This window comes from Pelobates fuscus, chromosome 9 (genome assembly GCF_036172605.1).
Source record: "Pelobates fuscus isolate aPelFus1 chromosome 9, aPelFus1.pri, whole genome shotgun sequence".
NCBI classification, from domain to species: domain Eukaryota; kingdom Metazoa; phylum Chordata; class Amphibia; order Anura; family Pelobatidae; genus Pelobates; species Pelobates fuscus.
In genome coordinates, this window is record NC_086325.1 from 111,608,133 (window position 1) to 111,636,053 (window position 27,921).

The window sequence follows — 27,921 nt, forward strand, 5'->3', positions numbered from 1 at the left end:
ACTCCAGACAGTATAGCCGGATGATTGTAATCCCATGGAGTAAAAGTAGTATAGCAATCCCCAGATTGAATATAGCTGTCCCCTACCACACATAAGACGAGGTTAAAATGGCCTTATATGCAAGTCCAGATGCAAGGGGTTTCCATAACATATTCCAGGGGCATTCCCCACTGGACCTGAAAGGGGACTGTGACAAAGTACACACTGTTATTACATTGGCTCTCAGGTCCAGGACACTCCCACACAAAACAGGATAATCCCTCCCCTATGCCTGAGAGATAATTGAATCAGGAACTGTACTAAACTCAATTATCTCCAGGCACAGAACACATACATTTTAACAACACCCGAAAGTACCCCCAAAACACATGGAATCCCCTGATAGCCCCGATCTGGGGGACCAACATATCCTAAAATCAGCCAGATCGGTTCAGGAGTTCAGGGTTTCCATGGAAGTCATAATTTTGACAGACCGTGCACATTGTCCTATGCCCAAAACAGTTCCAGGGAATTAGGGCTAACAGTCGGTCTTTCTTTCTGGAGTACAAAAGTACATAAATCACCTGAACGGAGCCTTTTAAAAATGCATTGGGCAAGGTATATTGCAGGGCCCATAGTACTGAGGCAGGAGACTGGAAAGCAGGCTCTTCCAGGAGCCCGTGGCAAGGTTCTGTTCGCCACATACAGGGCTCATTCAACTGAATCAACACACTCCTATGAACCTGAGGGACAAAATAGCAAACTTAGATAGTTTGAGATGTTTTTGCACAGCCTTTCCTGGCAGGGAAAATGACTGATCATTATCATGTTTTGAAACTCTTGAAACAAGAGGCTAATATTTGGCAGGCAAAGCAACTTACTGTACCAGTCATATCATCTCTCAGGGAGGAGACAACTGCCTCTTAAGGGAATAGCATAGGGACCTCTCGTCACCTCTGTTGCTAGGATAGGAGGGCTGACATGAGATAGCTACAGCTGAGCTGCAAGTACCTATAGGGTGTCCCCCTGTGTGCGGTTTGTCCTAACTAGTCTGTTGTGCCTCTGTGCCTTCATAGCATCAAGCAATGATTCCCTACACCAGCAAGAGTAGGCAATTTTCATCACTTCAGATGTTGATCCTGATGCTTTCCAAGCATAAAGGCTGTAAGAGAAATATGAGCGATCTAGTCCAAAGCATCAGAAGTACCAAAGGTTGCTTACCCCTCTCCTACACCCATCTTACGTCCTGATAGCTCCTAAAGAGGTCTGTCAGTCAGTTGTCTTACTCCAAAAGGGATTGGATAAGTTGTTCTGTTGTTAAACTATTTGTGTCAGCTACAGTGATAGCAGGAGCTGGGATCTGGATCTATGTAACAGGCACGCTTCCTCTTCATCACTACAAGGGTTATTCATTAAAGTAATAATTTCGAGAAATTCAAAGTGGCTTTTACGCTAAGACCAAAGTGGCTAAACTGGAAGTAAAGCTGACCTTTTGGACTTCAATTCGAAATTCACAACAGTTTTCACTTTAGTAAATAACCATGTATGTGTTCCAAGATTAAGTTCTCTCGGAATCTGACTGCATATCTCCCAGGTGTCTCTGTTTAGGAGGAGTTGTCCCTAGTTAGAACACAAATTCCTCTATTCCTCTTTTCTATCCTAATGTCCCTTTTTTGTTGGAGCTCCACATTGTTGGTATTTCTGAATATATAACAGAGCTCCACAGTTATACCACTCACAGTAATACATGTTAAACTACAATAAATGTTTTTATAATTCAGTATGTATAAATAAAATATATTGTTCTTGCTCTGACTTACATTGTAGCTGCCTAAATTGCTTTTGTTCGCCTAGTATTTTCAATTATACAAAATGTAACATATACTGCTATACTTTCCTATTGGGGTTTTAGCTGACACTTGATGTCCTCAAGCATGAAGACGTTCAGCGTCATTTAGTGGACCAAAAGTCTGCTAAGGTCCTTGAAGCGCCTCTAATGGCTGTCTGGTTGTCTGGTAAACAGCCACTAGAGGTGGCATTAACCCTGCAATGTAATTATTGCAGTTTATCAATAACTGCAATAATTACAATTGCAATGTTAAAGGGACAGGGACACTGCACCCAGACCACTTCAATAAGATGAAGTAGTCTGGGTGCCTATATTGTCCCTTTAAATTTGCAGCCAGTAATATAGGCATTCCAACACCAAATGTGTTGAAAGGGAGCAGTTGTTTTCAAGAGCTAGAAAGTACATCAGAAAATATGTTTGATCTTATTGTATTAAACGGACATGTCTGACCCCTAGAGCATTTTAGCTTGATAAAAAGCTTTATGTATGAAAAGTGCGTCCTCTATTTTAATTTTACAAACAGTTAAGATTTCAATAGAAAATGTCCCTTTTGTAAATTACCCTGGTTGCACACTCCTGGCATTCAATCAGACAGCTGGTCCTGTTAGTTTCTGGTAGTTTAGCTCAGTTGAACTAAACTCAAAAAGGCAGCAATTGCCCAGAGCACCTGCCTTGCAAATAATTCTCATTACAGCTGCATTGGAAAGGACTTACAGAGAAGAACAGAAGCTTTTGCAAGCTGTTTTTAGATATATCCCCAATGAAAAAAAAAAAAAAGATTAATTAAATGCATGCACGGTTTTATTTAAGGTATATCTGCTAAACAGTGATATTGATTTATTTTGCATTTGGACAGTGGAGTGTCCCTTTAACCCTTTAAGACCTTAGGGCGTACTATTCCGCCCTATTTTAAGCGTCTCTAAACGCCGCTGGGCCTAATAGTACGCCCTCCAGTCTTTTGTTACTTACCCGGTCGCCGGCAATCCCATGCGGTTGGGGGGACTTCCAGGGAGCCCCCCGCGGCACGTCCTTCCCCCTGGGGGGCTTCCCGGCCATGTGAGCGTGTGGTCCTTACGAGGACCTAACAATCATATGGCCGGGTTAGCTGGCTCAGGCATTGCCAGCAGGGGGACTAACTGTAATGATAAAAAAATAATTATATACTTAGATCATATATATATATATATATATATATATGATCTAAGTATATATATATATACACATATACATACACACACATACACTGTCTAGGTGTATTTTACTATTAATATATATATTATTATATATATATATTAATATCAAATTACACGTAGACTGATACTGATTAAATACATATATATATAATTATTGTTATATATATATATATATATATATATATATATATATATTTATATATAATATAAAAAAATGTAAATACGTTAAAAAATAAACTTAAAAAAATAATTACAAATAAATAATTAAAACATAATGGAAAATTTATTCATACTTACCGTCATTTTCTTTTCCTGGTTATATGCCAGGGCAGCACAACATTGGGTAGCTCCTCCCTATCCCCATTGGACAGGAATAATAATTAAGCCGTATAAGTACCACCTCTGCCCCTCCTTCCCCAGTCACGTGTTCCAGCAATAGCCCCGGGCGGGACCCTTGTGCTGCCATGGCATATAACCAGGAAAAGAAAATTACGGTAAGTATGAATAAATTTTCCATTTTCCTGGCAGCACAACATTGGGTAATACCCAAGCAATAAACCAGGGAGGGAAAGAGACACAGACTCAAAAAATTTTAAATGCAAAGTGTATTAACACCACAACAAGTGAAAGACACAGAAATCAGGTATTGGATACAGACAGGACTGACTTAGTAAATTGATCAGACAATCCTGCTCTGACATCAATTTGGTAGCTCCTAATGAAAGTGTTAGAGGAAGACCATGTAGCTGCTTTACAAATGAGTTCAGGAGAGACATTAGCCGCGGCTGCCCAGGAAGAAGAGAGAGCCCTAGTGGAATGGGCTTTAAGACCCACAGGGACCGGATATCCGGCGGACTGATAAGCCAGAATGATAGCCGCTACTATCCATCTGCTAATGGCAGATTTGGGAGCTTGTGAACCCTTTTTACAGCCACTATGAAGGACGAAAAGACTGTCAGAAGAACGCCAAGCAGAAGTTCTATCAATATACATCCGGAGGCATCTCACTAGATCCAGAGAGGACAGGTCAGCAAAATTCCCCAATTCATGGGAATCCGACCTCAGAGATGGAAGAATAATATCCTCATTGATGTGAAAGGAGGAGGTGACTTTCGGTCGAAATACAGGAACCGTACGGAGGACCACTCTGTCCTTGTGAAAGATAGTAAAAGGCTCTTTGATGGATAGAGCCTTGAGCTCAGAAACTCTCCTGCCAGAAGCTAGGGCAACCAGCAAGGCAGTCTTAATAGAGAGAACCTGTAGAGAGACTGAATCATATGGCTCAAACGGTTTCAGCTTCATGGCATCCAGAACCAGAGGGAGATTCCAGGATGGGACAAATGGTTTAATAGGAGGTTTCATCTGAAGGACACCTTTGATGAATCTGATGACATCTGAGTCCAATGCCCATCTATGACTGGTTAGGGCGGACAAGGCCGAAACGTGTACCTTGAGAGTGTTATAGCTCAGCCCTTTAGCAAGGCCAGATTGCAGGAAATCCAAAATATTAGAGGAGGAGGGATCTTGAACATCCACATTTCTGTGAAGGGCCCAGTCGGAGAAAACCTCCCACACTCTATAATAAGTGGCTGATATGGAAAGCTTACGTGCCCTCAGCATAGTATCAATAACGGCCTGGGAGAATCCTCTGTTCAAAAGCCGGTTCCTTTCAGTCTCCAAGCCATGAGGTTGAGAGAGACAGGGTCTGGATGCCTCACAGGACCCTGGAACAGAAGATCCGCATCTTTGGGGAGTGGGAGAGGAGGTTCCACCGAAAGACTCAGAAGCAGAGGAAACCAAGGTCTCCGAGGCCAATAAGGCGCAATCAGGATGAGAGACACCTGCTCCGTTCTCAACTTCCTCAGGAGCGGTAGAATTAGTGGAAACGGGGGGAACGCATAGCCCATTTTGAACCTCCAGGGGCTTGATAAGGCATCCCTTCCCAGTGCCAGGTGGTCCTCGTCTTTCGTGAAGAAAAGGGCTACCTTCCGGTTGGTCCGAGTGGCTAGAAGGTCTACTTGAGGGAGACCCCACTTGCCCACAATCATGCGGAATACCCTGTGAGATAGGCACCATTCCCCTGGATCTATTCTGGATCTGCTGAGGAAATCTGCTAGTTGATTCTGTTTCCCTGGAAGATGGATGGCTGTAATGCCCGCCAGGTTTCTCTGAACCCACCACATCAGGCGATTCATTATTTCCATCATCTTGCAGCTCCTGGTACCCCCTTGGTGATTGACATAGGATACTACGGTGGAGTTGTCCGTCCTTATCTTCACCCATTGACCCTTGAGATGGATCGAGAAGTGCTTCAAAGCTTTGAGGACAGCCACAAGTTCTAGCAGTTTGGAATGGACATTGCTTGTCCTGAAATTCCATTCTTCCTGCACAAAGTCGTGGAGATAATGAGCGCCCCAACCCCACTGGCTGGCATCCGTTGTCACAGTTCTCCATGCGATGTCCCCTAATGGAAAACCTTTGGATAGGTGTTTTCTGTTTAGCCACCAGATCAGAGAATGGCGTACATTCAGGGGAAGCTTGATGGGCTGGAACAGGTTCCCGGATGAGAATTGACTGAGGAAGTTGGCTTGGAACGGTCTCATTCTCCACTGAGCCCATCTGGTCAGACCTATTGTGGAGGACATGGAACCAAGGAGGCTCATTATAGCCTTTGCAGGGGCAACCCAGGATTTCAGCATTCTTCTCAATAATCTCCTGAGTTTCAGTATTCTAGCTGATAAGAGCTGGACAGTACCCTTCAGAGTGTCAAAGTGGGCACCTAAGTAAACCATAGATTGCGTTGGGTGGAGGTGGCTCTTCTTGGTGTTGATCTTCCAGCCGTGTGCTTGCAGAAACTGAATGCTGGTAATAGCCTGGGATGTCACAGAATCTACGTTGTTTCCTAAGATCAAGACGTCGTCCAAATAATGGTAAATAGCAATGTTCTGCTTTCGGAGTTCTGCGATGAGAACAATCAGGACCTTTGTAAACGTTCTTGGGGCTGTGCTCAGTCCAAAGGGGAGGGTCCTGAACTGGAAATGACCTTCTACAGCAAACCTCAGAAACTTCTGATGGATTTGGGCAATGGGTACGTGAAAATATGCGTCTAACAGATCTATAGACAGCATCCATTGGTTGGGCGACACAACCTTTATTATAGACTGCAGGGATTCCATTTTGAATCTGCGAATGTGCAGATGCTTGTTCAGTCTGTGTAGATCCAGAATGGGTCTCCATCCCCCTGAGGATTTCCTTGTTAAGAAGATGTGAGAGTAAAACCCTTGAGTTCTTTCGCCTGCTGGCACTTTGATGATGACCTTCTCCTTCTGCAAGGAAAGGATTAAGTTTTGTAGGGCCATGCACTTTTCCTTGTCTCCTGGCCACTTTGTGAGGTGAAAGGACCTGTTGGGAGGATGCTTGAAGAATTCTAGCAGGTAACCTCTCCGAATAATATCCAGCACCCAAACGTCGTTTGTGGAATCGGTCCATCTCGGAAGATACTGGAGAAGACAAGCCCCGACACCTTCGGTTTTGGGCAGTACGTAGTCATAGATTCCTCGGATTTTTAGAGGAAGATGAACCGCGTGACCTGCCTCCTCTGTTTCCAGAAGGGGCTCCTCTTCCAGGTTGAAATCTGGAATATTCCCTACCAGGCTTGTAGGACCTACTGTCACGAAAGGAATGGTACTCCTTCCGGGCACGAAAGGATCCTTTATACTTCCTCTCATGGGGTAGAAAGGCTTTATTTCCTTCAGCCGCCCTCTTAATGCATTCATCCAAATTCTTGCCAAATAACATATTCCCGTGAAATGGCAGAGAACACAAACTATTCTTGGAGGAAGCATCAGCCGCCCAAGATCTGAGCCAAAGTGCCCGCCTGGAGGAAACCGAGAAGGACATATTTCTAGCAAGGTTTCTCACCAGATCCACTGCGGCCTCCGAAGAGAAATCAATCGCTAGACGCATATCCTTCAGGGCATCAATAATAGAGGAACGGCTTCTGCCACTCCTGATGTCCCCCTCCAGCTCCTGTAGCCAAACCTTCATAGCTCTTGAAACAGACGTGAGAGCAACGGCAGGGTAGAGACTTGTGCCTGAGGCTACATAAGATTTAGACAGGTAGTATTCCATCTTATGATCCATTGGATCCCTGAACGAGCCTGCATCATCCACTGGCAGGGTAGTGCGCTTGGCTAGCCTAACCACAGCAGCATCAACTTTGGGTGGAAGATCCCATGTTTCAGCATCTTTGGAATCAAACGGGTATAATCTGGAGAACTTCCCTTTTGCAGATGATCTCCTATCAGACCTGGACTATTCTTCTTTAATAAGGTCACTAATAGTGGTATGGACAGGGAAAGCCGCTCTTTTCCTCCTAAGATCTGAGAAATAGCGGTTAGATGTAGAGGGTTCCTCCTCTGAGGGTTCTTTCAAGGCAAGGGTTTCTCTGACCCTAGCAATCAAATGATCCACCTCCGCAGGTACCAGGAAGTCAGGATCCGGCATAGCCTCCTCCTCCGAGGAAAAAGCCAAGTCTCTCAGCGAAGCTGTATCCATAAACTCATCCTCCGAGTTATCAGGAGACCAATCTGATGGCTCAGAATATCTAGGTCGCTTGTGGGTCTTATCAACCTCTCTGATGCCCCGGGCAACTGCATGCTTGATAAGCTGCCTAAAGTCTGGTGTTGACTGAGAAGGTCCCGCAGCTGCTGAGAGACAATTCGAACAGAGACGTTTCCCTTCTATGGCTCTGTTATCACAGGATATACACAGCGTCCTTTTGGGCGACTTCCCTTTGGACGATCCTGAAGTCTTTGTACTTTTATCACTGCAATACACCAAACGTGAACATTAGTACATTACCACTCTTTTATTTATTTATAATATCAATATAATTTTTTTCCAAAAAGGATGGCTTACCTATATCGCTTAGATTGTGACCTATTATGATGAGAAGAATCCGATTCTCTGGATCTTGAGCGCGAATCCATCTATAAATAACAGATGGAACAGCGAAACTAAAACCAAGAAGATAAACTACAAGAAACCAAACAAAAAATGTAAAAAAAAAACTTACCTTAAAAGAAAAAGGAACCTGAAAAGACGAAGAACCAACAATCCCTAGATCTCAACGGTGCCAGAAACTCTCCAAGAAGCTGAAAATTCAAACTGACCAAAAAAAAGGAGGCCTGGCGCTTTAAAAGGGCGTCTGACGTCATCGCGCATGCGCAAATGACCAAAACGACGCGCGAACGGCCTAATTTAGAAATCAAACGAACAGATTTTGCGCGCGAACGCGCTAATACGTGCAAATGGCGTTCGCGCGTTTATGCGAATGAAACCACGCGAACGCCAGAAAGTACCGAATGCCGCGCATGCGTCCCAGAGTCCCCGAAAACCACGCAGGCGCCCAGGAGACCCCTGAACGCCGCGCAGGCGCACAGGAAACTCCCGAACGCCGTGCAGGGAACCATGTATCCAGGGGAACCCAGAACGCTTCCACAGCAAACTTAACAGAAAAAAGTGCCGGAAAACCAAACCACTCCTGGAAAAAAACAGCAGGTAAAAACCAAACCATATTACCTTGATCCTGGTGGGGAAATACCAAACCGGAACCCAGCCAAATTCCATGTTCTTTCCCATGTTACCACTGGGAAATTGGAAGGAAAAAACCCCGGTCTTTAAAGGGGTTCTCTCCAGGGGGACACCTTTGCACAGGGCCGTATACTGGAGACTTCCCAGGGGAGAGAGGGTGAACTCCCCAGGGGCCAGAGGAACTAATCCTCAGGTAAGCCATAAAAGAAAATTTAGCAGTCTGAAAAGACCGACATGTCCTAGGGATAGGACAGGAAAAAAAGACTGGGGAAGGAGGTGGTACTTATACGGCTTAATTATTATTCCTGTCCAATGGGGATAGGGAGGAGCTACCCAATGTTGTGCTGCCATGGATATGGCCAGGAAATATAGATGTGTGTTATTTCGTTCTAACTGTATTGTGATATTAATATACATATATTTATATCAAAATACACATAGAACAAAATAATATATATATATCTATATACATAAATATATATGTATATATCACTATATATATACCTATATATAAATAAAAATATAAAAAATATAAATTATATATATATATACATATATATACACATACGTATATATATAGGTATCTTAATTAATTGCAATTAGCGGGACTGCCTGACAACCCATGCCGAAAGTAAAGGGAATTTAATTTGCTAGCACTATATTTAACCCTATAACTTTCCAAGACACCATACAACCTGTACATGGGGGGTACTGTTCTACTCGGGAGACTTCGCTGAAGGAAATTGGATGGGGAGGAAGGACATTGGAGGGGGGGAGAAGGAAGGCAATGAGAGGGAGGGGGAGAAGAAGGAAATTTAAGGGGAGGGAGGAAGGAAATCTGAGGGAGGGGGGAGAGGAAGGTTGGAAATTTGAAGGGGGAGAGGAAGGGAGGAAATTTGAAGGGGGGAGATGAAGGAAATTTGAGGGAGGGGAGGGAGAGGTAGGAATTTGAGGGGGAGAGGAAGGGAGGAAATTTGAGGGAGGGGGAGAGGAAGGGAGGAAATTTGAGGGAGGGGGAGTGGAAGGGAGGAAATTTGAGGGAGTGGGACAGGAAGGGAGGACATTTGAGGGGGGAGAGGAAGGGAGGACATTTGAGGGGGGAGGAAGGAAATATGAGGGAGGGGGGAGAGGAAGGGAGGAAATTTGAGGGAGGGGGAGAGGAAGGGAGGAAATTTGAGGGAGGGGGACAGGAAGGGAGGACATTTGAGGGGGGAGAGGAAGGGAGGAAATTTGAGGGGGGAGGAAGGAAATCTGAGGGAGGGGGAGAGGAAGGGAGGAAATTTGAGGGAGGGGGGAGAGGAAGGGAAGACATTTGAGGGGGGAGAGGAAGGAAATTTGAGGGAGGGGGGAGAGGAAGGAAATTTGAGGGGGGAGGGAGGAAGGAAATTTGAGGGGGGGAGGGAGGAAGGAAATTGGAGGGGGGAGAGGAAGGAAATTGGAGAGGGAGGAAGGAAATTGGAGTGGGGAGAAGAAGGAAATTGGAGGGGGAGAAGGCAATGAGAGGGAGGGGGAGAAGAAGGAAATTGGAGAGGGGGGGAAGAAGGAAATTGACGGGGGTAGGGGGAGAGATTGACATCCATCACACACACACAATGCACCCCTTGCACACAGAAAAACACACAATGCATTACACACAGACACACATACACAAGCAATGCACCCCTTACACACAGCAACACACAATGCACCCCTTACACACACTCAGTGCATCCCTTACAGACACACACACTGCATCCCATACATACACAAACTCACCTTGCAGCCCTTACACATACAAACACAAATTCACACAATTCATTCCTTACACACATCAGGACATCCCCCCCACACACACACACCCCTGTGAACTAACTCATTGGTGGAACATGAAGGTGGACCCTGGGACCCAGACCTTGAGCTGTGTAAAGGGCCCTCAAAAAATGGAGCTGCTTCCCGTTCTCCCAGAACATTGATTTTTGTGACCACAGTTACAAACCGCCTCCAGAGAGCCTGTTCTACACCAGACCAGTGGAGCCAGACGGCAGCTGAAGCCCATCATCATCCTCATCTGGTTGTAAGTAGGCAATCTAGTATATTATTTGTGGCACTAATCTCTAATTTACCTCACATTAAAGGGACACTATAGTCCCCAGAACCACTGCAGCTTAATGTAGTGGTTCTGGTGTCTATAGCCTGTCCCTGCAGGCCTTTTATTGTAAACACGGCGGCACTGCAGCACTGTGTTAGTTAAAATGGCAGATCATATGGGTGGGGCACTGTGATGTCACATGGGGGGGCGGCAAACTTTACTTTTGCCTTTACTTTAAATCCTTGCACCGGCCCTGCAGACACTGCATCCCTGTGGGCGGACTCGGGGGGGTGGGGGGACAACTTGGGTGCAGGCGCCGGGGGGCCCAGACCTTGAGCTGCGTCAGGGGCCCCAAAATTTCTGATGGCAGCCCTGTATGCATCTACAACCCCCAAAAAACACCCTTGCTAAATGGTTTTTACATTTTGTCTAGAGTTTAGAAATACCCAATGTTAACATGTTTTTTGTTTGCAAGTTATAGGTCAACAAGTTCAAGTAGCACTTTGCTATTTCCAAACAATTCTTTTTCAAAATTAACGAAAGTTCAATTGTAACACTGATATCTGTCAGGAATCCCTGATTAACCCTTCACATGTACACTGAACAAAATTATAATCGCAACACTTTTGATTTTGCCCCCATTTTTCATGAGCTGAACTCAAAGATTTAAGACTTTTTCCACTTACACAAAAGGCCTATTTCTCTCAAATATTGTTCACAAATCTGTCTAAATCTGTGTAAGTGAGCACTTCTCCTTTGCCGAGATAATCCATCCACCTAACAAGTGTGGCATATCAAGATGAGGATTAGACAGCATAAATATTGCACAGGTGTGCCTTAGGCAGGCCACAATAAAAGGCCACTCTAAAATGCGCAGTTTGACTGTATTGGGTGGGTTTGGGGGGGATGGGGTCCAAAAAACAGTCAGTATCCGGTGTGACCACCATTTGCCTCACGCAGTGAGACACATCTTCTTCACATAGAGTTGATCAGGTTGTTGATTGTGGCCTGTGGAATGTTGGTCCACTCCTCTTCAATGGTTGTGTGAAAGTGCTGGATATTGGCAGGACCTGGAACACGCTGTCGTATACGCCGATCCAGAGCATCCCAAGCTTGCTCAATGGGTGACATTTCCAGTGAGTATGCTGGCCATGCAAGAACTGGGATGTTTTAAAATTCCGGGAATTGTGTACAGCTCCTTGCAACATGAATCCGTGCATTATTTTGCTGCAACATGAGGTGATGGTCGTGGATGAATGGCACAACAATGGGCTTCAGGATCTCGTCACGGTATCTCTGTGCATTGTCCATAACATACGCCTGCCCATACCATAACCCCACCGCCACCATGGGCCAGTCGATTCACAACGTTGACATCAGCAAACCGCTCACCCACACGACACCATACATGCTGTCTGACATCTGCCCTGTACAGTGAAAACCAGGATTTATCTGTGAAGAGAACATCTCTCCAAAGTGCCAGACGCCATCGAATGTGAGCATTTGCCCACACGAGTCGGTTAAGACAAGGAACTGCAGTCAGGTGGAGACCCCGATGAGGATGACGAGCATGCAGATGAGCTTCCCTGAGATGGTTTCTGACAGTTTGTGCAGAAATTTTTTGGTTATGCAAACTGATTGTTGCAGCAGCTGTCCAGGTGGCTGGTCTCAGACGATCTTGGAGGTGAATATGCTGGATGTGGAGGTCCTGGGCTTGTGTGATTACACATGGTCTTTGGATGTGAGGCCAGTTGGCGATTACTTATGGTAGAGAAATGAACATTCAATTCACGGGCAACAGCTCTGGTGGACATTCCTGCAGTCAGCATGCCAATTGCATGCTCCGTCAAAACTTGCGACATCTGTGGCTTTGTGCTGTGTGATAAAATTGCACATTTTAGAGTGACCGTTTATTGTGGCCAACACCTGTGCAATAATCATGCTGTCTAATCAGCATCTTGATATGCCACACCTGTGAGGTGGATGGATTATCTCTGCAAAGGAGAAGTGCTCACTAATACAGATTTAGACCGATTTGTGAACAATATTTGAGAGAAATAGGCCTTTTGTGTTCATAGAAAAAGTCTTACATCTCTGAGTTCAGCTCATGAAAAATAGGGTAAAAACAAAAGTGTTGCATTTATAATTTTCTTCAGTGTATATATTTCTTGAAATAAGACAACCTAATGTATTAAACTTGGGGTATTTTGACTCTTTTTTTTTAAAATAAATATAATAATTGATGATTTTGTTGTCACACAGCAATTTAAGAATACATCTACATCTTTAAGGGTTACTGCGAATGTATAAAAACAAAACTGACAAAATAAAGGTTAGAGGCTTATTTTGTTTACCTATAAAGAAGAAAAAAATGCACAAAAAAATACACAAATACACCTAACCAACTCAATGGCAGGAATATGCAGAGGTACTTAACTGCGTGTAAGATGGATACAGCTTCCCAAGAGGTTTCCCCCAAACGAACCTCAAATACAGATATGTGAATGAACAAAAATGGGATACAGCTGAATAACTAAAAAACAAAAGAATACATTGCACATAGTGAAGTAGAATAATAAATCCAATTATTGTTATTGTACTTCACTATGTGCTATGTATTCTTTTGTTTTTTAGTTATTCAGCTGTATCCCATTTTTGTTCATTCACTTATTTTGTTTACCAACAGGTTTCTGGTGACTAATTAACGCTTTTCCAAGTGCACTTGAAATAATAATTTGGGCTCCCCTGAAAATACCAAACGCTCCTTACCTGGGACATTTGCCATGAACTCCTGGAGGAGCCTGCTAGCCAGCCTCCTGCCCAAGGACAAAAGGCCATATACAGAGACACTGTTTAGGAGTAAAATATTTCCAGCCGCCATTAGCAGATTTCCTTGGGTCCCCTGGTCCGGCACTTTCCCTTCATTTAAATGGAACCGAACACTAGCTCCCTGGTGGCCGTTCGCATGAAGAAACCCACAAATTGTCCTTAGCTGTACTTAGTCACGATCGTTATGGAAGTAAATTCATCATGAGGACTTTGTGGGTTCCCGGTCACCTCAGCGGGACTAAGCCACAAATGTTATGGAATTGTTTTTTTTGGCATGAGGTGACAGTGCAGCTCCCAGACAACTTGGTCCAGGGTTTTGAACGACTTTGAAATTCGCCAGGAGAGCGCTTTTTGCAGGGAAGGTGCCTGGGACTAAGGGGAACAAACACTACCCGAGACCAAGATGGAGCACACCATATTGCAGCAACAGGAGCTCCCGAAATTGACCAGCCAAAACACAAAACACCCTGGAACTATTTTGGGCATAGGACCATGTGTGCGGCTGGTTAGAACTTTGAATGGTGGTGTTTCCCCTACACTGCATGGATATGAGCACTATTTGGAGAACTTGGGCGCTCAGATCAGGGTTATTTAACAATGTATTATTTGTGGGGTTATGTTATGTTTTTATGATGTTTTGGGGCATTTTTACGTTTTATGTTTGTATGCTTAGTCATTCTGACACAGACATTCAAGGGCATGTTGGGGGGAGTGTTCTGGGCATATTTTACAGTATCCTTGCTGTGTACATAAGTGGGCCATCTAACCATAATAAAATCAGTCTTCTTGTACCCTTCATCAAGTCTAGGCTGATGTTTGGGTAGCTCAGAGCTTTAATCACTGCTTCACTTGGGACTTGGGAGAATTACAACGGATATACTCAGTCTGAGTATAGGGGATCCGTTAATTATGTTTCGTCTAGTTACTGGGGGAATGGATGCTTGAATATTTAATTATTCCAGTCTGGCTGAGAGGAGGAATTAGTGGAGGTAACCAGTCGGGTTACCCAGGGTCCGCTACAGTAATTCAATACCTTTACAAATCAGAAAGAGATAATCATTTCCCCCTATCTCCATTCCTTTCTGTTCCTTCTTGGCTGTGCTACTGAGCAGACATGAGAAAATTCTTATCATGTGAACTGTGATTGTGATCTGATGACTTCATAAGGTTAAGTTGTTATTGCTAGCTGTTAGATTGTGATTGCTGTTGTCTTAGTTAGTTATTTTGTGTTTTATTTTTTTGTATATCATTGTTTTGTCTCTGAATACATATTTGTTAAAGTAGACAGACCAGTGGTTATATGTGAATGCATACATAATTTATATAGTTTGGTAATACAGCACAAGCAGCACATATCTTGTGTGCTGCAAGTTGCAAGGTGGGACCTCCATGGATAGGATTCGTTGTTTCTGCACAATCCACTGATGCTTATTTGGATTGAGATCTGGAGGGTTTGGAGGCCAAGGTAACACCTTAAACATTTTGTCATGTTCCTTAAACCATTCCTGTACATTTTTTGTAGTTTGGCAGGGTACATTATACTTCTTAAAGAAGCCACTGCCATCAGTGAACACCATTGCCATGAAGGGGTGTACATGGTTTACAACAAGCTCTAGGTAGGTGGTATGTTTAAAAGTATCATCCATATGAATGCCAGGACTCAAGATTTCCTAGAAGAACATTACCCAGAGTATAACACTGCATCGGTTGGCCTGCCTTCTTCCCATAGAGCATCCGGCTGCTATCCCTTCCCAGGTATAAACACACACACACAGCCATCCACATGATCAAAAAGAAAATGTGATTTATCAGACCAGGCAACCTTCTTCCATTGCTCTATGGTCCAGTTTTGACACTCACGTCCTCATTGAAAGGGTTTTGGTAGTGGACAGGGATCATGATGGGCACTCCGACCAGTCTGATGCTATAGAGCCCCACTGGCAGCAAACTGCGATGCACTGTGTATTCTGACACCTTTCTATCATGGCTAGCATTACATTTTTCAGCTATTTGAGCTACAGTAGCTCTTCTGTGTGATCAAATCAGATGGGCTTGCTGACGTTCCCCACGTACATCAATTAGCCTTGGATGGCCATGACCCTGATGCCGGTTCATCAATTTGTCTCTTCTTGCACCACTTTTGATAGGTACTAACCATTGCATCCTGGGAACATCCCACAAGACTTGCCATTTTGGAGATTCTCTGACTCAGTCATCTAGCCATCAGATTTGGCCCTTGTCAAAGTTACTCAGATCTTTTCTTTTCCCAACATATAAAATTCTAGAACTTGCTATTCACTTGCTGCCTAATATATATCACCCTTTGGCAGGTGCCACTGTAACCATATAATCAATGTTATTTACTCCACCTCCCAGTGGTTTTAAAATTGATCCTGATCAGTGTATATATCAACAGTTTTTTTTTTACTTTTCGTTATTTTATTTTTTTTAGGGCGGTTCCTACAGCCCAGCAATTTCAATTCATTACAATCTGGAGTTTATTGCAACAATCCTTACAAATGCATGCTTAAATGCACAGTCCAGCATGTACTTTATTGTTGTAGGATTTTGTTGTTATGCTCTCATACACAAAGAATATTTAATTGCAGTACCCCACGCATTAAAATACTCATTGATGATGTGGGTTTTGGTTGTTAACTCTGCTGCACTGTGATGGAAAAGAAAAATGTTCAGTGTCCCTCATGAAATTGTACTCTGGATCCACCCATGCTATTCCATTCCAAAGAGAAAAGGCTTCTTCAAATAAGCCTATCAAAATGATGTTCAATAATAATCAGATACTGGAAACGGTTCAACGTGCTACATTGTTATTGATAAGACATCTAGAGCCAAAAAGAAACTTACCCAACTACTAGAAAGAGCACAAACGTCACCAACAGAGCACTGAGAGACACTCCACATCCAATAAATGTCAAGGTTCTCAAAGTCCATTCTTCTTCTGAGCTTCTCTGTATAATTTGAAATACATAGGTTACAATACTAATTATACTAATCATCTCTAAGACAGAATTCATATGTGTGTGGTACATTGGCGTTGTTGCAGGTTTATGCAATGTATGATCATATACTGTAACTAAACTCCCATTTTTTTTGCCTAGGTTAGATGTTTAGAAAAACAAACTACAGGGAGTGCAGAATTATTAGGCAAGTTGTATTTTTGAGGATTAATTTTATTATTGAACAACAACCATGTTCTCAATGAACCCAAAAAACTCATTAATATCAAAGCTGAATATTTTTGGAAGTAGTTTTTAGTTTGTTTTTAGTTATAGCTATTTTAGGGGGATTTCTGTGTGTGCAGGTGACTATTACTGTGCATAATTATTAGGCAACTTAACAAAAAACAAATATATACCCATTTCAATTATTTATTTTTACCAGTGAAACCAATATAACATCTCAACATTCACAAATATACATTTCTGACATTCAAAAACATAACAAAAACAAATCAGTGACCAATATAGCCACCTTTCTTTGCAAGGACATTCAAAAGCCTGCCATCCATGGATTCTGTCAGTGTTTTGATCTGTTCACCATCAACATTGCGTGCAGCAGCAACCACAGCCTCCCAGACACTGTTCAGAGAGGTGTACTGTTTTCCCTCCTTGTAAATCTCACATTTGATGATGGGCCACAGGTTCTCAATGGGGTTCAGATCAGGTGAACAAGGAGGCCATGTCATTAGAGTTTCTTCTTTTATACCCTTTCTTGCCAGCCACGCTGTGGAGTACTTGGACGCGTGTGATGGAGCATTGTCCTGCATGAAAATCATGTTTTTCTTGAAGGATGCAGACTTCTTCCTGTACCACTGCTTGAAGAAGGGGTCTTCCAGAAACTGGCAGTAGGACTGGGAGTTGAGCTTGACTCCATCCTCAACCTGAAAAGGCCCCACAAGCTCATCTTTGATGATACCAGCCCAACCCAGTACTCCACCTCCACCTTGCTGGCGTCTGAGTCGGACTGGAGTTCTCTGCCCTTTACCAATCCATCCATCTGGCCCATCAAGACTCACTCTCATTTCATCAGTCCATAAAACCTTAGAAAAATCAGTCTTGAGATATTTCTTGGCCCAGTCTTGACTTTTCAGCTTGTGTGTCTTGTTCAGTGGTGGTCGTCTTTCAGCCTTTCTTACCTTGGCCATGTCTCTGAGTATGCACACCTTATGCTTTTGGGCACTCCAGTGATGTTGCAGCTCTGAAATATGGCCAAACTGGTGGCAAGTGGCATCTTGGCAGCTGCACACTTGACTTTTCTCAGTTCATGGGCAGTTATTTTGCGCCTTGGTTTCTCCACACGCTTCTTGCGACCCTGTTGACTATTTTGAATGAAACGCTTGATTGTTCGATGATCACGCTTCAGAAGCTTTGCAATTTTAAGAGTGCTGCATCCCTCTGCAAGATATTTCACTATTTTTGACTTTTCTGAGCCTGTCAAGTCCTTCTTTTGACCCATTTTGCCAAAGGAAAGGAAGTTGCCTAATAATTATGCACACCTGATATAGGGTGTTGATGCCATTAGACCACACCCCTTCTCATTACAGAGATAAACATCACCTAATATGCTTAATTGGTAGTAGGCTTTCGAGCCTATACAGCTTGGAGTAAGACAACATGCATAAAGAGGATGATGTGGTCAAAATACTCATTTGCCTAATAATTCTGCACTCCCTGTATTACATTCTGTGAGCTTTGAAGTTGGTGTTTAGTGAGTATTGGTATAAATACAGTCATGGGAAAAGCACAGTTTCTGAATTAAGTGGTTTTACATATCAAGGTCTTCCAATTAAATAACTACAATCTCAGATGAACAAGAACACATGACATATTACACAGTGTCATGTTTTATTTAACCAGGCTTGTCAGTAAAAGCAAAAAATTCAAGAAACCACTGTGGTACGCAGATGTGACCAAAATAGTAAAAAAACAAAATTTAGCATTTAGTAGTTCAAAAAAAAAAAAAACACAGTGAGGAAGATAGATAGACATATCTCTAACATTAGGCAGAAAGAGTCTAAGCAAGTTATAAGAGCTTCCAAATCACACACAGAAGCTAAATAGCACAGTCAGTAAAAAAAGGGGACAAAACATTTTTTAGATATATAAGTGAGAAAAGGAAAGTAAAACAAGGATTAGTTAGATTAAAAACAAAAGAAGGAAGGTATGTAGAAGAGCATAAAGGTCTAGCTGACTGCCTCAATTAATATTTTTGTTCAGTATTTACAGATGAAAATGAAGGGGGCCTCAGTTAGGAAAAATGACAAATTTGTCATTTGTTACATGTAAGTTTACAGAGGAAGAGGTTCTATTTCAACTGTCAAAAGTAAAGACAAATATGTCAATGGGACCTGATGTAATACACCCAAAGTTATTAAAAGAGCTTAGTGGTGTACTAGCAAAACCATTAACAGATTTATTTAACCAATCATTGTTAACATGAGTAGTCCAAGAAGATTGGAAGTTAGTGAAAGTTGTGCCCATTCACAAGAAAGGCAGTAGGCAACTATAGGCCAGTAAGCCATACTTCAGTAGTGGGGAAAGTAATGAAAACCATGTTAAAGGATAGGATTGTTGAACATCTAAAATCACATGGATTTCAAGATCAGAGACAACATGGGTTTATTTCAGGGAGATCATGCCAAACTAATCTTATTGATTTTTTTTGATTGGGTAACTAAAATAATAGGTCAGAGTGGGGCAGTAGACATTGCTTACCTAGATTTCAGTAAGTCTTTTGACACTGTTGCACATAGAAGGCTTATCAATAACTGCAATCTTTAAGTTTGCATTCCAATATTGTTGAATGGGTGAGGCAGTGGCTGAGTGACAGGCAACATTGGGTTGTAGTCAATGGAGTATATTCACAGCATGGGCTTGTCACCAGTGGAGTACCTCAGGGATCTGTACCATTCTCTTTAATATTTTTATTAGTGATATTGCAGAAGGTCTTGATGGTAAGTTATGTCTTTTTGCTGATGATACTAAGATATGTTGCAGGGTTGATGTTGCAGGAGGGATAAGCCAAAATCAAATGATTTAGGTAAACTAGAAAAATGGTCAGAGTTGTGGCAACTGACATTTAATGTGGATAAGTGTAAGTTAATGCATCTTGGAAGTAAAAACCCAAGGGCAGAGTACAGAATATTTGATAGAGTCCTAACCTCAACATCTGAGGAAAGGGATTTAAGGGTAATTATTTCTGATGACTTAAAGGTAGGCAGACAATGTAATAGAGCAGCAGGAAATACTAGCAGAATGCTTTGTTGTATAGGGAGAGGTATTAACAGTATAAAGAGGGAAGTGCTCATGCTATTGTACAGAACACTGGTGAGACCTCACTTGGAGTATTGTACGCAGTACTGGAGACTGCATCTCCAGAAGGATATTGATACTTTAGAGAGAGTTCAGAGAAGGGCTTATAAACTGGTTCATGGATTGCAGGATAAAAGTTACAAGGAAAGGTTAACAGAACTTAACATATTATTTAGGGGAGGGGAAAGCTATAGAGCTGGGAAAACAAGTTTGTTTTCTTAGCACTATAGCTTCCCTATAAAAAAAAATCATGTCACAGTGTGATATCATGTGCTGTTGTTCATATGAGGTTGTATTTACCTAAATTTTAGACCTGCCAGGGAACAGATACTTGTTATTATGTCCTGATATTTAAAATCATAAAATCCAAAGAGGGTTTACTTTCTTTTTTTCCATGACTGTATGTATGTATATATATATCATAGGAGTGTGCATGGGTGTGTGCCGGGTGTGGCCAGGCATACACTAATGCAGCTGGAGTGCTGGCTGCTGAACAAGAGGTCTCCCTTACTGACCTGCATTCCCTGGTCACAGGTATTGCCCCCTCATGGTGATGGTTGCGGTCCCAAGCTTGCCCCTGATGCTGAGGGCCGGGAGGGAGAACTTGGTCTGCACTTCCTGGCCAAGTTCTTCTCTCCTTCCAGTGTATCAGGGTGTTGCTGCAGATTACCACAGAAACGCTCTGTTACATTTTCTAGTGCTGGCCAGAATAAACTGTCTGCACCTCCTACATTTCCTACCGGACCACCAGGAAAGGTAAGCTTCAAGGAGGGTGAAGAATTTTATTTTTGTTGTTTTTTTCTACTGCCATCCATCACTACTAACACTACTGCCCCCAAAACCCACTACTGTCCACAACCCGTACTACAGCACCTAGCCTTATTACTGCCTCTATTTGCCAATACTGGTCCAAAATTAAAGTGCTGGCTCTAACACTACATCTTCTAACCCTCCTCTTCAGCTGTAAACCCCCTACTACAGCACCCATATCCCATTATAGACCCTAAACCTCCTCTACAGCCTCTAAACCTCCCAAGTGCAGCACCTAACTCACAATCATTAATATCCCACTATTGCCCCTATAAACCCACTACAACCTCTATCTCCCACTGCAGCTCCTAAACCACCACTACTTCCCTTATATACTACTACCGCAATCCCCACTACTGCCCTCCCTCACCCCCCACTAGCTATATTGGGCTGTGAGCTACTTTGTATCTCTGTTCCCATTTTGTACTAAATGGAAATTCCACTCACCTGTACCTGTACTGTTGCCAGAGCTTGTTTTTGGCCAGAGCCTCCATGGGTATTGATAGTGTCCTGGCAGCTCTTTGGGCTGAGGCCCTTCACGATGGCAGGGCTCAGCTGACGGCCCAGCTCGCTCGCCTGCAGGCTGCGGTGGCAACACGGCAGAGACGGTCCATGACCACGAGGTCCTGGACCCCCGTGGTGGAGGCGTCCACTCTCTCTCAGGCTTTAGGGAGGATGGCAGCAGCTAGAGTTTGGCCAGAGGGCCTGGATCCTTCTAGGCAGCCGGCTCAGCCTAATAGGAGGCGCCGGTCCGCGGGCATGAGGGTCGGGTGCAGCCCCCAACAATCCTGTCTCTCCACCTCTGAATGCCAGGAGGTTGGCAACAGCCCGAGCACCACACCAGGATTCCCAGCATGTGTCCCTTTCCTCGGTTAGGTGGAGTGCCGGTCGGGCCTCTGGGTGGGTAAGTGGGCCTTAGTGTTTGTCAAGGGGGGGCTCTTGGCTCCTCTATACTTGCTGTGGGGTGGGGATTGCGGCACACCGGGGGTGCCCCCTCATCGGTCTCTAGTGGGTCAGGTATCCCCCCACTCTTCTTCCTCAGTCTCTAATGGGCCTACTGGTTTTGTCCCCTGTTACATTACTGTTACATTGTTACTGTTTCATCACTGCTACTACTGACATTTTGCTGGAAAACTACAAAACACACGAAAGGAATTATACCAGGCTTTCGTGGCTCCTGTGCCAATTGCTGTTCCACTGGATGTTCCACTCTCGGACCAGCAGGTTTCTCCTGGCTCGGCTTCGTTGCTCCAGTCCACACCTGCGCCGCCTGATGAGTACCTGTTGACTACCAGGGACAGCATTGTGGGGGGGGCACTGGCGCTACTTCGCTATCTGTGTGGAATAGCTTAGTGGATAGCATGAAAGGGTTTCTGGCACAATATGAGTACAGTGGGGGGTGTTGCCTGGATGCAAAGAAACGGGCCGGAGGGGACCCTGTCCCTCCAGGGCCAGGTATGGCTGGGGCGGCTGTGAAGGATTTACACCTGTGTGCCTTCGGTTATATCCTCTCCCTGCTGTTTAAATGCTTGAAACCGATAAGTTTTTCTATGTGTTTAAGAAATGTATACGTTCTACCGAACGGAGACCACCCTGGGTAGCAATCAGAATGTGGAACGTTGAGAAAATCGCAACTTAATTGAGTGTTCCTAGGTGGCCGCCATTCGGCATACGAACATGTGGCGAGAACAAAGGATGGTGGCCATCTTAAATCTCCCGAACGCAGTCAGCGGGACTTACGCATGAATCGCCTGGAACTGTTTTCGGCATGGCAACCACGCCATGTGTCGATTATTTGGCGATACCAGCGATATTTATTCCTGTGGATTATTGGGAATATTCTACTATTGGGAAAAAGGGGAATATTGGATGGTGATACAGATGACTACTGTCACAACTGGTTGGCAGCGGCGGGATTTTCCTTTTTTTTCCTTGCACCAAGTTTCCAAGCAGACACTGGGGACAGTGAATGGAAGGCTGGTACACCCTGCTGAAACGAAACACGTTAAAAGAACTGTTGGAAGTTCGTGGAAGGATTGCTAGCAACAAAACCAAGCGGGTCATTATTGCTGAGTTAATGGAGCTAGACCCGGAGAACTTGGTTGCAGCAACACCAACCATTCAAGAGATGGAGACACCGGCGATTCGGGAGAATGAATCGCCAGCCAACAGGGAGATTCGGGAGAGAATAGCATGGTTCGGTCCGAACTCAACGGCTGACATTGTTTTACAGGTAATGAACATTGTAGCGGAAGAGGCCAAACAAAAGAGGGAAATAGAGCTGCAACTGAAGCTGTCTGAAACCCAGCAAGCAGCAGCAAACTCCCCAAGCAGCGAGACACAAGGAAAATTCCTTTCAGTGCCTTTAAACCCTTTAAAGAGAAGGACTGCGAGATTGATAGTTATCTAGCGGATTTCAAATGACAGTGTAACCTGCACAGAGTAGCTACGGACGAATGGGTTTCGATATTGGCTGGGAAGTTGTCAGGCAAAGCTGCCGATGCTTTCCGGGCCATACCAGAACAGGAGATCCACAGCTACGCAAGGATTAAAGAGGCGCTCCTGGCTCATTATGCGGTGACCCCGGAGTCATACCGTCAAAAGTTCAGAGACCAAAATAGAGGGGACCCCGATTGTGCCATATGTGCTGGAGCTGCGGGACCGCATGGAAGAATTGGCACAGACTGTGCAGGAAAATCTCCAGGTGGCCCAGCAGCACCAGAAAGTGTGGTACGACTGACGGGCTAGATGCTGGAGCTTTCAGATCGGACAAAAAGTCATGGTGCTAAGACCAGTCCGAACTGACAAGCTCCAGGCTGCCAGACAGGGCCCCTATAAGGTTATAGGACAGGTGTGCGATACCACCTACACCATAGCCAGCTGCAAGGATGAAGATGTGAAACGAACATTTCACATCAACATGCTTAAAGCATGTAACGAGAGGGCTGGGGAGGTGACCGCCATCTGTGCTCCAGCTGGAGAAGACACAGAGGCTCTGCCCCTACCCGACTTATTGGGCAATAACAAAGAGACAAGGCAGATAGAAAAAGTTAAGTTAGGAGAACAGCTGGAGCCCCAAGAGAGGGCACAGGCTATACGCTTGCTATAAGCCAAACAGTTCACATTCTCTCAGGAGCCCGGGTATACGCCACTAGCCATCCACAAAGTAGAGACCCCGGGGCAGGCGCCCCTAAGGCAACCCCCCTACCATATTCCCGAAGCTGTCCGAGACGGGATGCGGAAAGAAATTGGTGAAATGCTTCGGCTAGGGGTAATAGAACATTCAGACAGTCCTTGGGCCTCACCGGTAGTCTTAGTGCCAAAAAAAGACGGGACGACCCGCTTTTGTGTAGATTACCGGCGGCTCAATGACAAGACAGTCACAGACACCTATCCGATGCCACGGATAGACGAACTGCTTGCCGTATCTCTGCAGGGAAGTATCTGACCACAATAGACCTATGTAAGGGATATTGGCAGATCCCCCTAGCAGAAGATGCAGTATCCAAGTCAGCTTTCATCACCCCGTTCAGCCTATACCAATTTCGGGTTATGCCGTTCGGGATGAAGAACACCCCGGCCACCTTCCAACGGATGGTAGACCACTTGTTGGAAGGTCTCCAGGATTACGCGTGTGCCTACCTAGACGATATCGCCATCTATAGCGATACCTGGGAGGCACACATAGGGGCAGTATTATACAGGATCAGGGGGGACGGTTTAACCTTGAAACCAGACAAGTGTCACATTGGTATGGCGATGGTGCACCTCCGCCATACCAATGTGACACTTGTCTGGTTTCAAGGTTAAACCGGCCCCCCTGATCCTGTCTAATATGGGACACCGAGTTGGGTGTGGTAAGCAACGGCCAGAGCCGGCTAAGATCGAGGCCGTTGCTGATTGGCCCACTCCCCGTACCAAGACGCTTTGTACTGGAATATAGCGCCCTGGCCAAACCCCTGACTGACTTGAGCAAAAAGAAGTTACCCTGACAAGTCCTGTGGTCCCCGGAGTGTGAGGTGGCTTTCCAAGTGTTAAAGAATGCTCTTATTAATGCTCCGGTGTTAGCTACTCCTAACAAAAAATGTATTGTCCACACAGACGCTTCAATGTTTGGACTGGGGGCAGTATTAAGTCAGATCGGAGAGGATGGAGGAGAGCACCCGTTAGCCTACCTGAGTCGGAAGCTGTTGCCAAGGGAGGTCAGTTATGGGACCATTGAGAAAGAGTGCCTGGCGTTGGTCTGGGCTCTCAAAAAACTCACTCCATATCTCTATGGCCGTGCCTTCACCCTTATCACCGACCACAATCCTTTGGTCTGGCTCAACCGGGTCTCAGGGGTGAATGCCCATTTGCTGCGCTGGAGCCTTGCCCTACAACCCTATGATTTTACCATACATTATCGCCCAGGCAAGCAAAACGGGAACGCAAAAGGACTGTCACGCCAAACTGACCTGGCATCAGACTAAACTTTGAATTTCCTGCCAACCCTACTGGACCAGGAAAGGTCCAACCGGGTTTGCCGGAGCAGGGAGAAAAAGGGGGGCCATTGTGAAGGATTTCTATATACTTACCTGTGGGCCTTCGGTTATATCCTCTCCCTGCTGTTTAAATGCTTGTAACTGATTCGTTTTTCTATGTGTTTAAAAAATGTATGTGTTCTACCGAACGGAGACCACCCTGGGTAGCAATCAGAATGTGGAACATTGAGAAAACCGCAACTTAATTGAGTGTTCCATCTTAAATATCCCGAATGCGGTCAGCGGGACTTACGCATGAATCACCTGGAACTGTTTTCGGCATGGCAACCACGTGAAGGTTCGGTCATTATGGAAGTCCCGGCTGATTACTTTCCATTCAACGAATCAAACCGGCATTCGGGAGTTTGAATCTACCGAACAAGGGGAGCGTTTTCATATAACAAGCTGTATGGTAGTTTTCGTGTAATTAGGTGCGAACGGAGACCGGCTCTTGCTGCTGATTTCATGGAACTCTAAATCGGATACCACCACAACCGGTCAAACCTCCACACGATGCGACACGGAAACTACCAAATGGATTTTCATGAGATTTGGCTATGTGACTCCCAGTATCCTCAGCTACCCAGGGATGTAATTGTTATAATTGTATGTTATGCAGAAAGTACTTTTCTAAAAAATGTTAAAACTTGTAATATTTCTGGCTAGCAGATAATTGAGTTTAGTATGTTGCTGAAAATCAATTATCTAGCCTGGCCCAGAGGAGGAGTCTGCTATTGTATAAATTGAATGCCTGTTGCTTCCAGTAAATCAGTCTTGTTCCAGCATTAAGCTTTGGCTCATGTGTGGATTATTTGGCGATACCAGCGATATTTATTCCTGTGGAATTTTTGGGAATATTCTACTATTGGGAAAAAGGGGAATATTGGACGGTGATACAGATGACTACCGTCACAGCGGCAATTTCAGTTCTTTTAGGCCAGCTGCGAGATAGAAATCAGTTTGGCTGCTCTGGAATGTCACCCGCCGGAAGATAAGGTGGGAGAGTTGCGGGTGCTGGTGGCATCCGCTAGGGTTCTCCGTAACTTCCATTGCAGCAACTGCAGTCGCTGTTGGGAAAAACTACATTTTGCGTGCCACATTATGTCCATGAGGCGGGTGTTTAACATGAGGTTCACAGCAGCAACATTGGCAGTGTCTAAACTTGCAGGATGACCTCACAGTATGGAGTGTTCTTGGACTTGGCAAGTCCCGGAAGTATCCAACATCAAACTTAGCCTGCTCACGGATTTGGCAGGGTTAGTGGGTTTTAGGTCCCCCACTGGTGAGCGGCTGCGTGGCCGGAGGCATGGTACGCCAAGAACCTCAAGTTTTTGGAATTGTTCCCGATTGTGGTGGTAGTGAAGTTGTGGGGGGATCTCCTGAGGGATCGACGGGTAGTGTTCCACTGCGATAACATGTGGGTGATGTTGGTGATCAATAACTTGTCGGCTTCCTCCCCTGGCTTCTCCATTGGCTTGTGTTGCGGTGTTTGCAGTTTAACATTTCATGTAGGGCAATTCATCTCCCTGGGATGACCAATGTAATGGTAGATGCCCTCTTTCATTTTCAGTGGCGGAAGTTCAGGGAGGTGGTGTCTCGGGCAGATGCAATCGGGTTCCCATGACCAGCAGAATTATGGTGCCTTGGGTCCGAGGGTGGTGGGGGACCACAACTTGCCTCAGGTATGGTAAGGCATGGGGGGGAATGGCTTTTCTTTTGAGGTTCATGGGGGTTTCAGCTCGGATGAGGAATGGCATCGGGTTGCTCCCCCAGTGCGGTGACAGGTAAGTTGGCCATGCTCAGCTCCTGGTTTAAATTGTCCAGAGTTAGAGATGTTACCAAGGTTTTCATTTTTTCCATGGCTATGAGGGGTTAGTGTCGGTGGCCTAGGATTCTGAACTCCTGAAAAACGGTCTTGGGGGCCCTGTTGTTTGGCATTTTTCAGGTTCTGCCTTGGGTATGTGCTTTGGATTTTGAGGTGGTGTTGTTCAGTGTGGTGTTATCTTTTGTGTTTTTTGTGGGTTTTGAGGGTGGGGGAGCTGGTTACGTTTTTTTTATGGTACGTTTTTTGTTGCAATGCTTAAAAACAGATACTCGCGGGAGAGGCTAATTGGTCTCTCTTCGGGAGATCCTAGGTTTGGTGGTTTGCCCGGTCTCTTGTTTTTGCCATTTTTACACGCTTCGGCCGTCGGTGTCAGATCCACTGTTGTTCCACCAAGACGCAGGGCTGATGTCCCGTTTTCAGTTCATCAGTGTGTTCAATAAGTTGCTGAATGCATTGGGTATCTGGAGTTAGGACTTTGGGGCCCACTCCTTTAGGATTGGGGCTGCAACAGAGGTATCGTGCTTGGGACTCTCGGATATGGCTTTTCGCAGAATTGGTAGATGGTAATCGTGGAGATTTAGGTCTTACTTTCACCCCACCGGGCTGATTTTGTTTCTTGCTGCGTTCTTTTCATAGATCATGAGCGATGTGTTTGGATGATTGGACACTCCTACATGTTTTGGGCCCATCAACTTGCTGGGGTCCGCCAAGGTGGACATTGCCTGGGCCTATCTCCTGTGGTGGCAGACATCCGTTGGTTCATAGAAACATAGAATGTGATGGCAGTTAAGAACTATTTGGCCCATCAAATCTGCCCTATTTTTAAAAATACTTTCTTTAGTCCCTGACCTTATCTTATAGCTAGGATAGCCTTATGCCTATCCCTCGCATGCTTAAACTCCTTTACTGTGTTAACCTCTA

At 44.7% G+C, this 27,921-nt stretch overlaps 1 protein-coding gene across 1 annotated transcript in view; it reads right to left on the reverse strand.

Annotated features, from left to right (window-relative positions):
* The window catches only part of ADGRD2 (adhesion G protein-coupled receptor D2), a 642,889-nt gene that overhangs the window by 345,451 nt on the left and 269,517 nt on the right, over positions 1-27,921 (reverse strand). The window contains exon 15 of the mRNA XM_063432309.1: positions 16,379-16,482. Coding sequence (XP_063288379.1) covers positions 16,379-16,482 — 104 coding nt within the window. The remainder of the gene's footprint in view (positions 1-16,378; positions 16,483-27,921) is intronic.